The 16,623-nt window shown below is 40.9% G+C and overlaps 1 protein-coding gene across 49 annotated transcripts in view; it reads left to right on the top strand.

Annotated features, from left to right (window-relative positions):
- The window catches only part of ANK2 (ankyrin 2), a 271,811-nt gene that overhangs the window by 146,728 nt on the left and 108,460 nt on the right, over positions 1-16,623 (top strand). For all 49 annotated transcript variants that reach the window (XM_033059491.1, XM_033059494.2, XM_033059495.1 and 46 more), the window contains 3 exons: positions 7,063-7,164; positions 13,817-13,915; positions 14,432-14,530. In XM_033059491.1, the coding sequence (XP_032915382.1) occupies positions 7,063-7,164; positions 13,817-13,915; positions 14,432-14,530 (300 nt within the window). The remainder of the gene's footprint in view (positions 1-7,062; positions 7,165-13,816; positions 13,916-14,431; positions 14,531-16,623) is intronic.

Here is a 16,623-nt window from a genome sequence, read left to right on the forward strand (position 1 = left end):
TCTGCAATTAATTTGCCTAAGAACTCCAAGCACTTTAAATTTTTCAGGTTCATTATACCTTAAAATTTTTGTGTTTTGTTGGTTTATATCCATCAATATCAAGCTAGGGAGACAGACCTTTGACATTTACAAATAATGAATGACAAGATGCTACTAGGTACATCTTGACAGAGAGTATTTAACTTGTTCTAGCAATCTCTTACCTCTGAGAGCTTATCTTCCTCTTCACATCTCACAAACCCTGGGATTCTTCTTGTCTTAACAAATGTTAGTTTATAGATGGCCAGTTGTGTTCTTTTCCTGGATAAGAACTTGCTCTAGATCATGAGAACACAATGTTTGTTTAGTGAAAGCTACTATTTTAGAATTGTGGGCTTTTCAGTTCAACTATTCATGAACAAATTCCATACAACCAAAGGTACACAGCAGGATGAATCTGATCTGAAATGCCTGTACATGGTTGAATGGGAAAAGCTGAGTGATAAAAATTCTTGTTTTGATATTGAAATAAGAAAATTTGGCCCATTGTTCATCCAGGAATTTAGATACTGGAATTTCTTTAGGATCTGTGATTTAATCTGTCTTCCTTCGTCGCTCCCAGTAAATGAATGGGATGAAAACATACATTTTGATGGGCTAAGGAAGTGGCTTTGAAAGCAAAGCACTGTTATATTTCTTTTCTTTAGGAAGACGAATGTTATTTCATTAAGGAATGGGAAAATATGTGTCCATTATAGCTGTTATTATCTCATTTAAGTCATTTATCAGTGTTAGATTACTGAGCCTGTGCCATTGCAAGTGGAATATTTAGCTCTCATAATGGCATGTATGTCAGAACTGCAGACTCAGACTCTGCTCTGGGAATTTAATTAAAAGCAAAAAATATAAAACAACTTTTACTTCTTTGCTGTCAGTGCTCCATCTTCTAGAGTGATGCCTTTAGGAGAGCAGCAGCACTTTCAGCTCAGTAAAAAAATTCAGTGTACAGTAGATAAAATGTGAGTCACTGATAAACTTGCTGTCAAGTTTTACAGAAAGTATTCCATGAGGAAAAACATTGTATTTGAATTTCCATCTTTTGCATCTCAATGTTGGTGTGGAATAATATTCCTTAATGGGCAAAAACCCATATGTGATGAGTGAGTTGGGTAATGGTAACACCTGGTCTGTGCCACTTTTAGAGTTGCACCCAATTAAATGATGGCTGGTTGGAACAGATGGTTCCTGAAATCAGAGAATAACCAAGCCAAATGGGACAAAATTTAGTGGTTGTCTCAAGGGTAGGAGCTTAAACCAACACTTTAGAAAGTAGGGAATAAAAAAAATAAAAAAGGTATGTGTTAGTATGTGTTATTTTTTCCCTTTGCATCTTTAAGTTCTGAATAACATCAAGAAACCATGAAAATTTGAGTTTAGAAGGCACAACTTTCCTTCTGCATGAGCTGAATTCTCAACTCCAGGCATTCCCTGAATATATTAATGTGATGAGCCACCAGTCAGTTAGGAGCTTCTTAGTGAAGAAGAGTTCACAAGCTATCAGCATTTTCTGATTATAGAAACAGCTGTTGCAAAACAGGGCCTCACAACTCTGGAGTCAGTCAATGGCATTAACACCGTCACCTACCCCTGCTGTATTGATTAATTGGGGCTTAATGCTGGCTTTATCTGCAGTGATAACACAGGAGTCACTTTAACAACAAAGGTTTTTTAACCAATAATCATTTGATGATTTTTTTGTTTATGTAAAGCAGGTTTTTCTCATGTCCTGATCAGGGACAATATCTTCTTAAGTTACAGCTAAATAAATTTTTATCCATAAAATCAAATCAGTACATCCCCAAGTCCATGCTTGAAAAGTGAGTCTGAAGGGGTTATTACTGCTCAGATATACATTGTAATACCCAAACAAACCAAAGAGGTTAAATTAAGGTGTGAACATACTGTTTGGATGTTGGGCTTGAGTTTTGAATTCTGTTTTTGTCAGCATTCCGTTAACAAGCTGTATTTAGTGGATGAGAAATGTTCAGGGGCCCATAGCACTGGACTGTGCTCTCTCACAGACATATTTCTGATTTTGGACAGACTGAGGTCATTCAACTTACTTGGAGGGCAAAAAATCCAAATTCAACCTACAGGAATAGTTTTTCTACAGACATAATTTTAAACAAATGTTTGGATGGTTTGGATAATGTTATGATGAAATTCATCCTTTGAAAACTGAAACCTTCTACTCCCTCAGTCTTTCCTTCTTAGGTGTGAAGCTGGTTTTCAGTAGCAAATTTAAATATTTGGAGAAATTTTTGTGGGTTTACTGCAGCATATGATTTCAAGTTATATTTTTGCACTTCTCTCTAAAATGTCTTTGAGAAACAGGCGTGTGCTGTGTGCAGTAAGTGATGCGGTGCATAATGCGATAGGAAGGGCAGCTAGAGTGGGGACAGAGGAACCAGAAGGGGAGGTCTGGCTATTTGATTAAAGTACTAATTTCCACTTATGATTTATTTACTGAGATTTCCTGAAATATGTTTCAAATTCAGGTTAAATTGCAGCAACGTAGTTAGCAAGAAAGAGGGAGAATCTGCAGTCATATATTCATATAGTCACTTGATCATTTCTTGTGTTTCCTTATGTAGTATCTGACTGCTAGGTAGTTATAAAGTAATGTTTGTGTTTGTGCTGCAAGTGTGCTTAAGCTTATATTGATGTTTTTTACATTGTAGTTTATTTGTTCCCAGTGGTTTGAAATTTCTTATAGCTGGAATTACCTATCCTCCATCAAGAAACATTAAAAGATAGATCTTTACAAAGTCAAATATTTCTCAAAAGTCATAGGTTTAGGAATGAACCTTCGATGTCATCCGGTTCTACCCCTGCCACCCTCAATGGACCAGGTTGCTCCAGCCTGTCTAGGGGTGGGGCAACCACAGCTTCTCTGGGTAACCTGTGCCAGGGCACAATTTCTTCTGTTATCTAAAATAAATTTACCTTTGTATCTATATAGTGTACTAGAACTGCACTGCAGATTTTTTTTATTTTTTTTAAAGTAGTTAGTGAGGATTGGTAGTGCTCTGTCACTGTATATACATTGAGAGCAGTGCATTATAAAAAGCTGGTTAAATCCACAGATGGTGAATTCACCATACTATAAAATACCAGCTCAGGATTTTCTAATCCCTTGCACAATGTTCTTACATCGTGTTTATAATGTATTGATTTGATTGCCTGGCCTTAGTGCCTGCATGTACACAACATGAGCTTTAATTGTGCCTGAGTGAGCTGGAGGTGGTGGGCAGAGCTGCCAGCTGAGACTTTGCACATTAACATGTCAGCTCTGGGGCTTCCCAAATTACAGAGCTCTCATGTTCTCGTGCTCACATAGTGCTGCTCAAGGTGAGCTCTTCTCCTGCAAACCTTTCCTTTCCTCACTGGTGGCACAGTGTTTGCTTTCAAGCATGATCTGCTTACATGTGCAAAACTCCTAAGAAAACCCCTTGGGGTGTGTGTTTAGGAAGAGGAGATGTGATAAATACCATATGGTACACGGGACTCTGGGTCTGTGTTTTTGTCTTGTTTCTTGAAAAGGAAAAGCTTTTCAAATGACAGTTTGTTGAGAGCTTTTCTTCACCAGTCACCAAACTATGAAGACTGTATGTTGGTTTGTCTCACTGAGAAACAGTGAGGGACAGTGAGGGCTGTGAGGAGTTGTGAGTAACTGTGAGGGGCTCTGAGGAGTTCAGAGGGGCAGTGAGGGGCCATGAGGGTTTGTGAGGGACTCTGAGGGCAGTGAGGGGCTGTGAGGGGCTCTGGGGCTGTGAGGGGCTCTGAGGCCATGAGGCACTCTAAGGTCAGTGAGGGACCGTGAGGGGGTCTGAGGGTGGTGAGGGGCCGTGAGGGACCATGAGGGCAGTGAGGGGCCGTGAGGGCAGTGAGGGGCTCTGAGGGCAGTGAAGGGCTATGAGGGCTGTGAGGGGCTCTGAGGGCAGTGAGGGGCCGTGAGGGGCTGTGAGGGCAGTGAGGGGCCGTGAGGGGCTCTGAGGGGCTGTGAGGGGCTTTGAGGGCCATGAGGCACTCTGAGGTCAGTGAGGGGCCGTGAGGGGCTCTGAGGGCAGTGAGGGGCAGTGAGGAGCTCTGAGGGCAGTGAGGGGCCATGAGGCACTCTAAGGTCAGTGAGGGGCCGTGAGAGGCTCTGAGGGGAGTGAAGGGCTATGAGGATCCATGAGGGGCTCTGCGCAACTGCAAGGTGTTTTGAGGAGCTTTGAGGGGGCTCTGAGGGGCTGTGAGGAGTTCTGAGGAGATCCATGAGGGGCTCTGAGAGCCGTGAGGGACTTTGAGAAGCTGTGAGGGGCTCTGAGGGCAGTGAAGGCCATGAGGGTTTGTGAGGGACTCTGAGGGGCTGTGAGGAGTTCTGAAGAGAGCTGTGAGGGCCTCAGAGGGTCATGAGGGGTTGGAGGAGTTCTGAGGAGCTGTGAGGGGCCTCTGAGAGGCTTTTGAGCTTCTTTGAGGGGCTGTGAGGGCCATGAGGGGCTCTAAATGGCTGTGAGGGACTGTGAGGGGCTCTAATGAGCTATAAGGGGCCGTGAGGGATTCTAAAGGCCATGAGGGGCTCTAAATGGCTGTGAGGGGCTCTGAAGGGGCTATAAGGGGCCATGGGGGGTTCTGAGGGCCATGAGGGGCTACAAAGGGTTCTGGGCACTGTGAAGGACTCTGAGGGACCTTGAGGGGCCCTGAAGACCTCTGAAAACTGTGGAGGCTGTCTAACAAAGTGTTTCAAGAGATTACAGAATCCAGATCTGAATTAATTGTCTTCTGACAAGGTAAGACTATGGGAAACTTCTGCTGTTGTTTACTTGAGGGGATTTTGTCAAAATGCATTTGAATTTGTAGTGTGCTAAAGTGAATAAATGTCTGAGACAGTCATGCTGACAAAAATGCTTTTAAAAAGCATTAAAAGAATGGGACAAAGGACAAACTAGTGACAACCTAATGAAAAATTAAATTTAGCCAACTGGGAAAGAAAATAGATCTGAGTACTCCCAACTTCTAAGTCTTCTAAGCCTTGTAATATGGTGCTGAATCTTTTAAATATTTTGTGGAACCAGTCTCTGATATTTGTATGGGAATCTATATATGAAGCATATGGATTGCTGAATTACTCGTTATGTAGACAAGAAGTTAATATTCTGCATTATGATCAATATTCTGGTGTATGGAAAGTGAAGTGATGTACATTGCCATAATTTGATTATGAGGTAATATAATTATGAATCAAGGAAATGAAAATCTACTTGGAAAGTGCTGCTTGTGTCTTCTTAGCGAGAAGTAAATGGCATATAGAGTGGACTTAGCTACAATCTGAGCTTCCTGCAATAATGGAGATGTCAGCATTTTTAAGTTTATATGTTATTCTGTGTGAAAGAAAAACAAGCAATGATTGATTCATCCCTTAGCACCCAAAGTTGTAGGTGGTAATTTGTTGCATCATTCTTTCTTAACCTTTTAAAAGTATAAAGCTGATGATTGTAGTTTTGCTATTTTAAATTATGGTTGTAGTAGTAAAGCACAAAAAAATGGGGGGAAAGAAAGTGAAGTGTGTGTGTTATTGAGGGTAAAGATGCTTTTCCCAACCAGAGTATCCAGGTTTACCCCTTATGCACTCAGATATTTGTTCTTGGTTAATATTTTCACCGAGACACCTGTAAATTCCTGCCTTACCTTCCCTTTCCCCTATGTTTAGAAAGACAGTCTGTTCTCCTAGATGATGTGGAAAATGTGCTGAAGTTTTCTGAAAGGAATTTAAAAGAGAATATTTTTGTCTTGGCATGTAGCACAGTTGTAAGGAGGCTCATTTTGATGACATCCATCTGTTGCAGATTAAAATAGGTTGGAATCGGGGATTGTGAAGTGAGTGCAGCATGATAAGCAGGGTGACCAAAATAAATGCATTGGAACGGATTGGGCAACTGCAATAAGTAGCTGGAAGTGGGAGGCTTTTAGGATATTCTCATGATGCGAAAGAGCGGCTCTGCCCGGCGTTTGTGACAGGGAGGTGCGATCAGTTGAGCACACGCTCAGCCGGGGGCGTTCCCGTGGAACAGCGAGTCCCAGTCCCTGGGATGCGGGCCGTCACACCCCCGCAAACAGGCTGTCCTGCTCATCCACCTGCTCCTTGCGCTCGCTTTGTTTAGCTGGGACAATTGTTGCTGTCTCTGTACACCTTCCCAAACGCTTGTTCTGTGTGCCCAGTGCTTCTGTAGCGCGGCTCGGGTTTGTCTCGCCGTGTGTGGGGAAGCCCAAACCCTCGGGCTGATTTCAGGCAGCCCGTGTAGCTTTGTTCACAGACAAAGGCAGCAGGGCTGAGGTGTTCCACGCTCCATTGCTTAACAGTGCATCCCACAACCTGGCTGAAAAGTGAAAACAGATTTAGATCGGATTTTAAAACCTTTTTTTTAACGTATGAGTGCAGGCAGTTTAGGGGTGGGAATGTTTACAACGTGATCCTGGATTTAGATACTCAGCATTGAGAACTTCATCCGCTTTGTTCTAAGGTTAGCTACACGTGCAGTGCTGCCCACTTTGAGCATATATATCTGAAAATAATAGATCTAAATCTGTGAATAACATCTATAAAAATCTATAAACAACATACATAAATATTACATAAAATCATATACATAAAGATATAATGTATTTATATATAATTCTCCAGAAAACTATTGTTAGCAAGTTGATACATTTATTTTTCTCTTGTTGACAATATCATTTACTATGATTTATGTTTGGGGGTTTTTTGTTTGTCTTTTGTTTGTTGTTTTTTAGTTCTCACTAAATTTTGAATGTCAGCAATTATTGCTCTATTTTGCTCACTCTGACAGGTCTTCAGTTCCTTTGTGATATTATTGCCTAATTTAAATATGCTAATTAATGCAGATATAATTCAAACTCGGTTGTTTCACAGTTTTATTCTCCTGCAGCATAAATATGGAAACCTTTCACCACTGATGACATTCCACTCAGGTTTAAGCAGGCACTAACTGGAGCATTTTTTTTTCCCTCTTTTTACAGTCTGACAGCAATGCAAGCTTTCTCCGAGCTGCCAGAGCTGGCAATTTGGACAAAGTAGTGGAATACCTGAAAAGTGGAATAGACATTAACACCTGTAATCAGGTAAGATACTTGATGGACACAAGTTTGCACGAGTGAATTGCAAGAAACCTGGGCACTGTAGAAATGTGATTTGTCTCTTTATCCTGCTGAACGTGGTGTGCTCAGCCCATGGATTTTCCTTAACCGTCCCACGTGAGGCACCTGATCCCCTGAGAGCTCAGGAGGGGGAGTCTGGGGGTTCCCTTGTTATTTTTGTGAGATCTCAGAGGGCAGGTAAGCACTTGGGTGGGTGTAGTTGTAGCTGCCCAGATAACTCGTGTCAGGCAGATTGAAATCTTGGCACTGACCTGCACTGGCAATGCAGTTCTGGTTACTCTCTGATGGCTGAAGGGGCTTTCACCTCGTTCACAAAACTAAATGTGTTTTTATCACTGGGCAGTAATATCTACAACATAACATAAAAGGTACTGAAATGTTGCACTTAACATACAGTCTCCCCTTTCAGCAAAGTTATTAATGCTGTAAAAATACACTTAAGGTTTCATTGATGTGACTGTAATGTGATACAATGTTTTGGCTTGGCTCTTTTGTAGGTCTGTCATACAAATCCAATTACTTTGGCTCCATAGCTTAGAGACCTACATTTGCAACGTTTATTTAAGTGACTAGAACCATAATGTTTAATAAGACTCTAACTGTGACTTGAATCTGCATCAGTTCTGGGAAGTGTCTTGGTTTTCTTGTGAAATCACTGTGGTTTCTTTGATGGGGAATTTGACAGCTCAGTCTTTATGGTGCCCAGCTTTCCCATGACTCTTAGCCAGATTTGATCAGAGCGACCATGAACTAGACAATGGCTATGCATTTGGAAGTAAAATCCCAGAATTGTGACCACTATCTCTTTTATGGGAAAAAAAGAAGTAAATGGGAGAATAAGCAATGAAATAATCTAAAATATTTGGTGCCTTCACCTTCCCTGCTGAAGGAAAGCTGGAGATGATTAAAGCAGGCATGTGTCAAGTGGAAGATGGGGCACTGCAGTGAGAGCAGATCTGTTGGCTGTGCCAAGGAATTTAATGATGAGGATAAGAGCTGGGGCTTTTCATGTTCTGCTTATTGAAAACATACAGAAATGTTCTTCTCTTACTGTCTAGAAGGTTTTACTTTAAAAGACTTACTGTCAAGGAAAAACTTCCCGAGTTATATGGGATGTGGCCTGGCAAACTTTGAGTTGCCCAGTTAGGAGAGAGTAAAACTAGACTCAAGTTCTTGTGTTCAAACAGATCCAGCAAGTTTTCTGTCTTTATTGTAAGCACCAGTATTAACAAAGAAATTCACCCTCAGGACAGAGCACAGATAATACGATAATTACTTAGGAACATTACAAGGTTTTTTCGCCAGTGTTCGTATTTTAATGGAAGGAATAAGACAAAGGCTGCTGCAGATTTATCTTCTGTGGAAGTGCTTCACACCTGCAGCTGGTGACAAAGCTCCTCTTGCGCTCTGTAGGTGAGATCAGAGCTTTCACCATCCACTGAGCACAACAAGCACTTCAGCTTGTGGCAGACTCCAGTTCTGGTGCCATGTAAAACTGCTTACAGAGGCTTTTGGTAACTGACACCCTCAGTGCTTCCCCTGGTTAAGCATCACTGGTGTATTGTAAATTTTATTTGGAGTGGGCACAGACTCCCTGTGCTAGAGGTCAGGGAATATTGAGTAAGCCATGGCAGCTGCTACTGCAGCCTTCAAGTTACTCCTTCTGCTTTGTCTCCTCCTCAGGGTCTGGCAGGGGTGTCCATGTCATTGTGTTCCAGCTGTCTCAGGGGAGAAGCAAACACAGTCTGTGCAAAATGCAGGGGTGTATTTTATTTTTAAGAGTGAGATATCTCCATCCTCTTTTAGAAATGAAACCTTGTATGTGCAGGGTATTTTTGCTCAGTGAAATGCTATTTTTAGATTATATCTGAGCTGAGAAAACCATACATAATGTTAAATATAAGCTTTCCTGAATGGAGAGAACACCAGGAGATTCTTTCTTCAGTTTCAATGTTTTGTTCTCAGATCTTGTGTTTTCAGAGTGATATGTCTTTAGAGATAACCAAAGTATTTCCCCAATGTAACTGTTGCCAAAATATGATGGAGCTTAATGTTTGTGGATATACTGAACACAGAGAGTGGTTAATACAACAATTCTATAGTTAGTAACTAGCTATTACTTAAATGTGCTTTGTTGAATACTACCATCATAACAAGTTCATTTATTATGGAATTCCATACTTTAGTCTAAATTCAAGCACTGTCATCTATGGTGAAAATCATACCTCAATTCTGTTAATTTCTAGAGAGAGTTAGAAATGTCAGGGGACACAATTCCCAGTTTCATGAAGAGTCCCTTAAATCCAACTCCTGGTATTTTATAGGATGGATAACCAATAGCCATTGAAAGTATCTGTTTCCTTTAAAGCTGTTTTTCTATGCTACAAATGTGATTTTTTAGGATGTGCTTACTGTTTCTAGTTGATGTAGCAAGAGAAAACAACTTGCTTGTGCATCACGTTCAAAATGGTGCTTGACAAAACAAATGTTACACTGTGCCTTTGTGCAGCCCTTGGTTCCAGCAGGAGTTAAGCCCCAAAGTCTGACTATTCTGAGTTCATCAGCTGCTGCTGAGTTCTGAAACTGAATTGGGAATCCAAAGGCAACATTTCTCCATCTTGCCTTTGGAGGCCTGTCAGTGTTCAGGAAAAATGTGATGGGCATTGGCATTTGCTTTGAAGAAGTCTCCTGTGTTCTTCCATGGAGTCTAATGCCTTGAGTAGATCAGGGTTCAAATATTAGGTACTTCTGGGGGCCTCCAGCTCCAAGGCTTTTTGAATTTCTGTCAGTTTGGCTTTTGCTCTTGTTTTGTTGGCTTCCTTTTAATTTGTTGGTCTCTATTCCTTGGGTGACAATGACACAGAGCATAATTCCTCCCTCCCTCCAAGTGGGAAGGCTCTGCCTGTCCCAGCAGTGCCAACCACAGTCTGAAGGAGTGCTGCAGCATAATGAGGTCGGCAGCACCACATTTGATGTTCCTCTCTAGGTTAATTCAGTTTCTTGACTTCCTAGACTGTAAAGCAACATAAAGAGAGAATTTTCGTAACCTGTTGATGTTTTTCTTTTTTTTCGTCACTGTCCACTTAATTTCTTTGTGATATTTTTAGGAAAAACTTCCACGAAATTTGGACTTCAGAAAGCCATGCCCAGCTCTCTAATGTGCCCTTTGCCAAATCTCTCTTGAAAAGAGGTTTCCACATGCTCATTTTACTTCCTCAAGAGATTTATTCAGAGGACAGCCTTTGCAAAGTCATCTATTAAAGAGAGAAAAGTGTTTGAGTTTAACAAAGACTCTGGTACTGCTTTCTAGTTTCTGCCTCTGCTGGCAAAAGGAGTTAGTGCCACCATATAGAGTTAGTCACAAAAGCTTTTTAATTTTCATTGTGTTTTGAAGTTCTGCTTTGCTGTTGGGCTGTTATCATTGAACCTTTCCCCCACTTCCTTCAAACACTTATTTTCCCCATTTCTAGTTTAAGTTCTTTATCATCCTCACTAAGTCTCACTGGCAGGTGGTGAGTTGAGCTTTCTAGGACTGCCAAGTTATTGTCTATACCTGTCACTTTGGAGGTGAGCTTAGAGGGAAGGGGGTAAAAGCCCACAGAGCACTGACTTGGCTGATTTAAAATGTCCTTTGGACTTCAACTGGCCAAGACATTGCTTTTCCATGGGGTCAGTTTGCTTTGGCACAACAAGGTTAGGTGGGAAAGGGAGAAGCTGTTGGATCTGGGTGATGTCCCAGGAGGAGTAAATGGCACAGCAGGGTTGATGCTGAAGCAGGCACTGATGGAAGAGCCTAGGGTGGCACTTTAGGAAGTGCTGTGAGCAGTCAGTCATACATGCATGTTTGTAGCACTCCAAGGGATAGAAAGCATTGATGTCTCTGCCTTGGTGGTGGAGGAGAAAGAGAACTGAGGGAATCAGGCACTGCAGGGAAACACTTGGAAACAAGAACCAGCTTGGAAGGCTTAGTATGACGTTATTTTATGAGAGTTGAAATTACCAAGGAGTCTCCAAAAGAACGGCACTTAAGGCATATACAGGCTTTGTCCTTGTGCGGCACAGTTTTGCTTAGCAGACAACTAATTTCACCCTCCCCAACTTTTTGGTGGGCAGGGGAGAGAAAAAGGGACGTGTCAGAAACCTTTGTTGTTTCTGAACTGCAAAAATCCAGTTGACAGGAACGGAGGAGTTGCATTGATTAAATCTGAGATTCCATCATCAGAAGTAGCAGGGATCGGCCACGTGGGCTGGGAAATAATTGCAGCGTTGGTTCTGATTAGGGAGAAAGAGAACAAAAGTTGCTTTAAGGCTTCAGTTGTGCTGGCCCTCAGCATTTAAAATGCAGGGCTTGCTACTGCTACTGCTTACCCCAGCTTGCTTTATTTAAGGAATTATGGAATTTGAATGTCTGTAGTCCTATTTCTTAGCTAGAGTTTTTTCCTGTAAGCTTTTTACTGGACCTCAACTATTTGTTTTGCTCGTGTTTTAATGCATCAAAAAGAAGTTCGGTGTTATGAAGAAACTCAATGCAGCAATATCAGCTTTCAGGTACTTACTGTGGCATCACCAGATATGTGGCTCAGAGGTAGGAATACAAGTATTTTCAGAGATTAGGCACTGGGAGAAGCCTTGCTCTCTCCATATTTTGGCACATGGTAAACTAAAACAGAGGCTTATCCTCTCCTTTTGCATTGAGAGCCATTTATGGGCTGTGAATGTTGCAGTTTCTCTGCTGTTTGTTCCCAAACAGTGAAGAAGGTTAATAGAATGTCACAGCAATACATCAGCTGTGTACACTGTGAAGAGGAGAAGTTGCCCTTCAGATTCCCATAGAAAGTGTTGATGACAGAATCTGAGAGATCAGATATGAGAACAGGTCTTTGTTCTAAAACAGTGAGGAGAACACTGTGTGTTTCCCCACAAAACACCAGTTCAAAGCTCTCAGACACTGTAGGTAATAATTGTGGTTGGTTGATGCTCAGCTGAGATTAAAAGCCAAGAAACATCAGAGTTTTCTGAAACATGTTCAGCAAAATATTCCCTGACATGTGCAGTGTTCTTCATCCTGATGATTATGGTCAACCTCACCACATGTTTTTGGCTAAGGATTTCTCCTTGACCAGGACATGGCACTGCTGCTGCTCCTGGGCTCTGCAGCTCTCTGGTAAGAATGTTTCCTGTGGAATAAGGATGTTCTGCTTGCTGTAGCTTTTCCCACATAATGTGGTTTGAAACCACATTTCTCATTAACATTTCCTAACTACCAGGCTGCAGAAGGGTGTTCCTCTGCTTTTGGCAGCCTGTGACTGTAGTCTTCCTTTAGTTCCTTTGCTTTTCTGCTCCACTTCTCAGTTTGACCACAAAATCTGCCTGTGCTGCTTTACATGGATGTGGAATCAAATGGAGTTAGTGCAGAAATGCATTTGGATTGCTGTGTCTGAAGCCATTGGACCCACTCCCATCAAATACCTCCTGTGAAGTGATAAGTGCTTTAAAATCCCACTGGGAATTACAGCCTCCAACTGCCTCTGTGGATGGACAAATAAAAGCCAGAAAGTTCCCTGTATATTTCACAATTGATATGTCTCTGAACTGCTCAGAGACAACAAAATGATAAAAATTACACAGCTGAATTTGTGGCTGGTTTTTCAAACACCTGAGTGCTGCTCCTGATGCCTGCAATATGGAAATAAGGAGAATGCTGGAGGCAATGGCAGTATTTGTTGCTGTCACCTGCCTGATGTAGCATGAAAAATACCTTAGGATTGTGAAAAACAGGTTGGAAATTCAACTACAATAGACTGCAACTTACTTTTTTTCTTGGATGGAAGGGGGATACCAGGAAGAAGATCAAGTTTCCATGGGAGGAATTTATATGAGCTGAAGTATCCTGTTCCTTTTTAATGTGGAGAGGATTTAGATGCTGACTTTCTTGGATTACCTTTTCAGCAATCCTAGCTTTTATTTAATTAATTTTCCTTTTTGACTGAGATTGCAAAACCTCGAAGTTTAGTGAACACTTACTCATCAGACACCTGCAGAAGTGCCAGATCAAAGATCAGCTTGCAAATCAAAAGTGATCAGCAGCCATTTTGGGCTATTTGTGCTTTTGGGTTTCTGTTTGATACCAGTTATCCCAGAGGAGAGGCCAGGGTTCAGGGTGGCTACATCAGCATGGAATAACTCTTGATTAAGTGGGCACATCCTGTGTAAATTTGATTTCATTTGTCAGTATTGATAAAACCTCAGCAGGGCTGCATAAGGTTACTGTAAAGTGAGGCAGAAATACATTCAAATTTTGAAATACTGGGCTCCATGGAGATGGCCAAGGTAGTAGTCTGTGGTAATGGGAAGTTACCAGAAAATAAGGAATCTTTTCTGGATACTCACAAAATAGAGTTGGTTTTGATGTATTTGTTACTATGAGAAAAATGTTATTGGAGAAGTTTGTCCCACAGAGACTCAGCTTAAATAGCCAAGTCCAAAGTATCTGACTTATGCAGACAGTCAGCTAAGAGATGTAACAGCATTCCAGCTCCTAATCTCCTCCTTATCCCAGGGTGAGGTAGGAATGTGGATCTGATATTTGTAATGGATCTGGCCCTTGTGCTTACAGAATGGACTCAATGCTCTGCACCTGGCAGCCAAAGAGGGCCACGTGGGACTGGTACAGGAATTGCTGGAAAGAGGCTCGGCTGTGGATTCTGCCACTAAGGTAATTGATGCATGTCTCCAAGTTATTCAATACATATGAGAAATACAGACAAAACCCCAGGAAGTACAAACCAAGAGAATAATCTGAATACTGCACTGATATTTAAACTGTTATTTCTGTTACGGCCTGGGAGTTGTCTTTGCTGAAGCTCGCTGCTAGTAAATGAAGAGGAAAATGTAATTTGTACTATAATATAGGGGAAACATTAGAAGTTTTTAGGAATGCCAGGTTTTTCTTATTTTCAGTGACAAGTCCTCCTTATTTTAGAGAGAATTAGTAGAGCTCCAAGTAGAAGATTTTTTCAAATCTGTGAAAATCAGTAACTGACTTAATCACCTTATCATATCCAGAGTCTTTTTACCATAGGCACAATGGAAAAAACACCTGTGGGATAAATTGCTTTCCCTTTAGCCTTTCTATGGGCAGGCACATGCACATGAATGCTGTAAAAAAACTGCTGATGGAAATGATTCCTGAAGAAGGGTAATAACTCACATTTTCCCCTCCCTCTAACAGAAAGGGAATACAGCCCTGCACATCGCATCCTTAGCAGGACAAGCTGAAGTTGTCAAAGTTCTGGTGAAGGAAGGAGCCAATATTAATGCACAATCTCAGGTATGATGCTCTTTTCCCTTCTCACTTGTAAAAGTTATTTGCTGACCTCTTATAAGATCTGAGATATTAAACACTGCTTCTAAACATCCAAACCTGACAAATCAAGCAAATTGAGGCATGGTCTTACAAGAATAAAAGTAAATACTGAATTGAAGTCATTATATACTCATTGTGTGATACAGGACCTGCTATTGTTGGTGATGGAAAAATTTATGAAACAATTTATACAAGCATGCTGGGATTTCCTAAAAGATTCCAAAGTGTTACAGTATTGTATTTGAGTGGAATTTGGTGGGCAGTAAAGAGAGGATAGTTTCTCAGGGGCTTGATTTGTACAGTTGCTATATATGGTTATTTTTTGGCTGAAAGTTTGCAGATAATTTACTGCAGACTTCCAAACTCCTTCCTTATGTGATCAGAAAGAATTTCAGTCAAAAGTTTGTGATGTACATTTGAACTGGGGAAAATCACCTTGTCCTGGCAGGAACAGTTAAAACTGCCCTCTTATTTTCACTGACAAGAAATTTGTCTGGTCTTCCAAAACACACCAGAGGACAGGGTGATGTCCTTCACCTATGATTTCCTTCGATTTGGATTAAGAACCATTTATCAAATAAATAATTTGATTCATGTTTGTAAATGCTACCTTAATTATAGCAACTGTCTGCAGCAATAAGGGGCAGAACAGATGGTAAAGATGATAAAGAAACTGCATCTTTCTGGTGACATCCTCAAAAAAAAAAAAAAAAAGTTCCTAGCATTACCTAGCATTAGCTCTGCACCTTGCTTGCCCAGACCTGGGAAATTGAGACCTGTAGGGTTTCCTGTTGTTTGATGTTACAAATTCACCATGGACAGTGTAAGGTAAGTAGAGAGCAGGAGATGAATAAAGGACTTTACAAAATGAGTGTTTGTCCATTCCTTTAGCACATTTTAATGTAAGATAAAGAAACTGAAAAATACTTTAAGTTGCTTGACTCCAAGATTTTAAAAATGTATTCTTTATTATGCTTTTTGTCTCAAAATGATGGAACAACTCTCTCAGGGCAGCTGATGGTCAGTTGCTCTATTCCCATTAAAGATAAAAAATGTGGCTCCTTTGTTCAAAAATTTAGCAAACTCCTTTCGTAATGAACAAGCTGGATGATTTCTTCTTATATTTCTCAGCCTTTTCAAGTATCAGAAGATAAAGAAAGTGTTTAATGTTTTGAGCATGGTAAGAGAAATAATTGTTAAAAATGATACTTTGATGAAGCATCATTCCTCAAAAAGTCTTCCTAAAGGTTTTTCCTTATGCTTAAAAAAGAAATTAGGTTTTCTAGATTAAAAAAAGAAAATCCTTTAGAATTGGAAAATGTGTTCACAGGTATTACCTTTTATAGTATTCTAGTTTTAAAGACATTTCTTGTTAGCACTGGATGCTTTATGTAAAGTACACAGAGCTGTTAACAGGCATTTGCTACTTGACTTAATTGAGTTAATCTGATGGAGGACATTTCCCCATTACTGCTCACTGATTGCCTGCAGGCAGGATGGATTGGAACTGCCGGGATACAGATGTCCTGCCTTTGTGCCTTGTTGTCTTAATTAGACAAGTCCTGTTGGCTTGACTGGGAGTGGGAGTCCTTAGTGTGGTGTCATCCAGCCTTGGGGCCTTTGGGTTGTGTCTCTGTGGCCTGCTGCACTTTCCCAGATGAGATGGATAAGGTGGGTAACAGCTGCTTCAGGCAGGAGATGTTGCTGAGCTTCAGAGGCTTTTGCTGCTACTGCCAAAGGAGACATTCCAGTGGAAGTACCCCTTAATTATAAAGTAGCTTTTTTATGCTCCATGAATGGAATGAAGCTGATGAACGCTGCCTTTCTGCTCAAGGTTGCATTGATGTGTCAAGAATCACATCATAGAAAATAAATGTTACAGAGGAAAAACAAGAAACTCCAAAATTAATTAAGAATAAACAGTGGTTTATCATAACAGATGAGGCAAGGTTCAAACATACCTAACTGTAGCTGGTAAAAAAAAAAAAAAAAATTAGGAAAAAAGGAAAAATAATGGCTGAACAGTGCTTGAGTTCTCAAAAGCTCAGGTTTCCTTG

This window comes from Catharus ustulatus, chromosome 5, assembly GCF_009819885.2.
Source record: "Catharus ustulatus isolate bCatUst1 chromosome 5, bCatUst1.pri.v2, whole genome shotgun sequence".
In the NCBI taxonomy this organism is placed as follows: domain Eukaryota; kingdom Metazoa; phylum Chordata; class Aves; order Passeriformes; family Turdidae; genus Catharus; species Catharus ustulatus.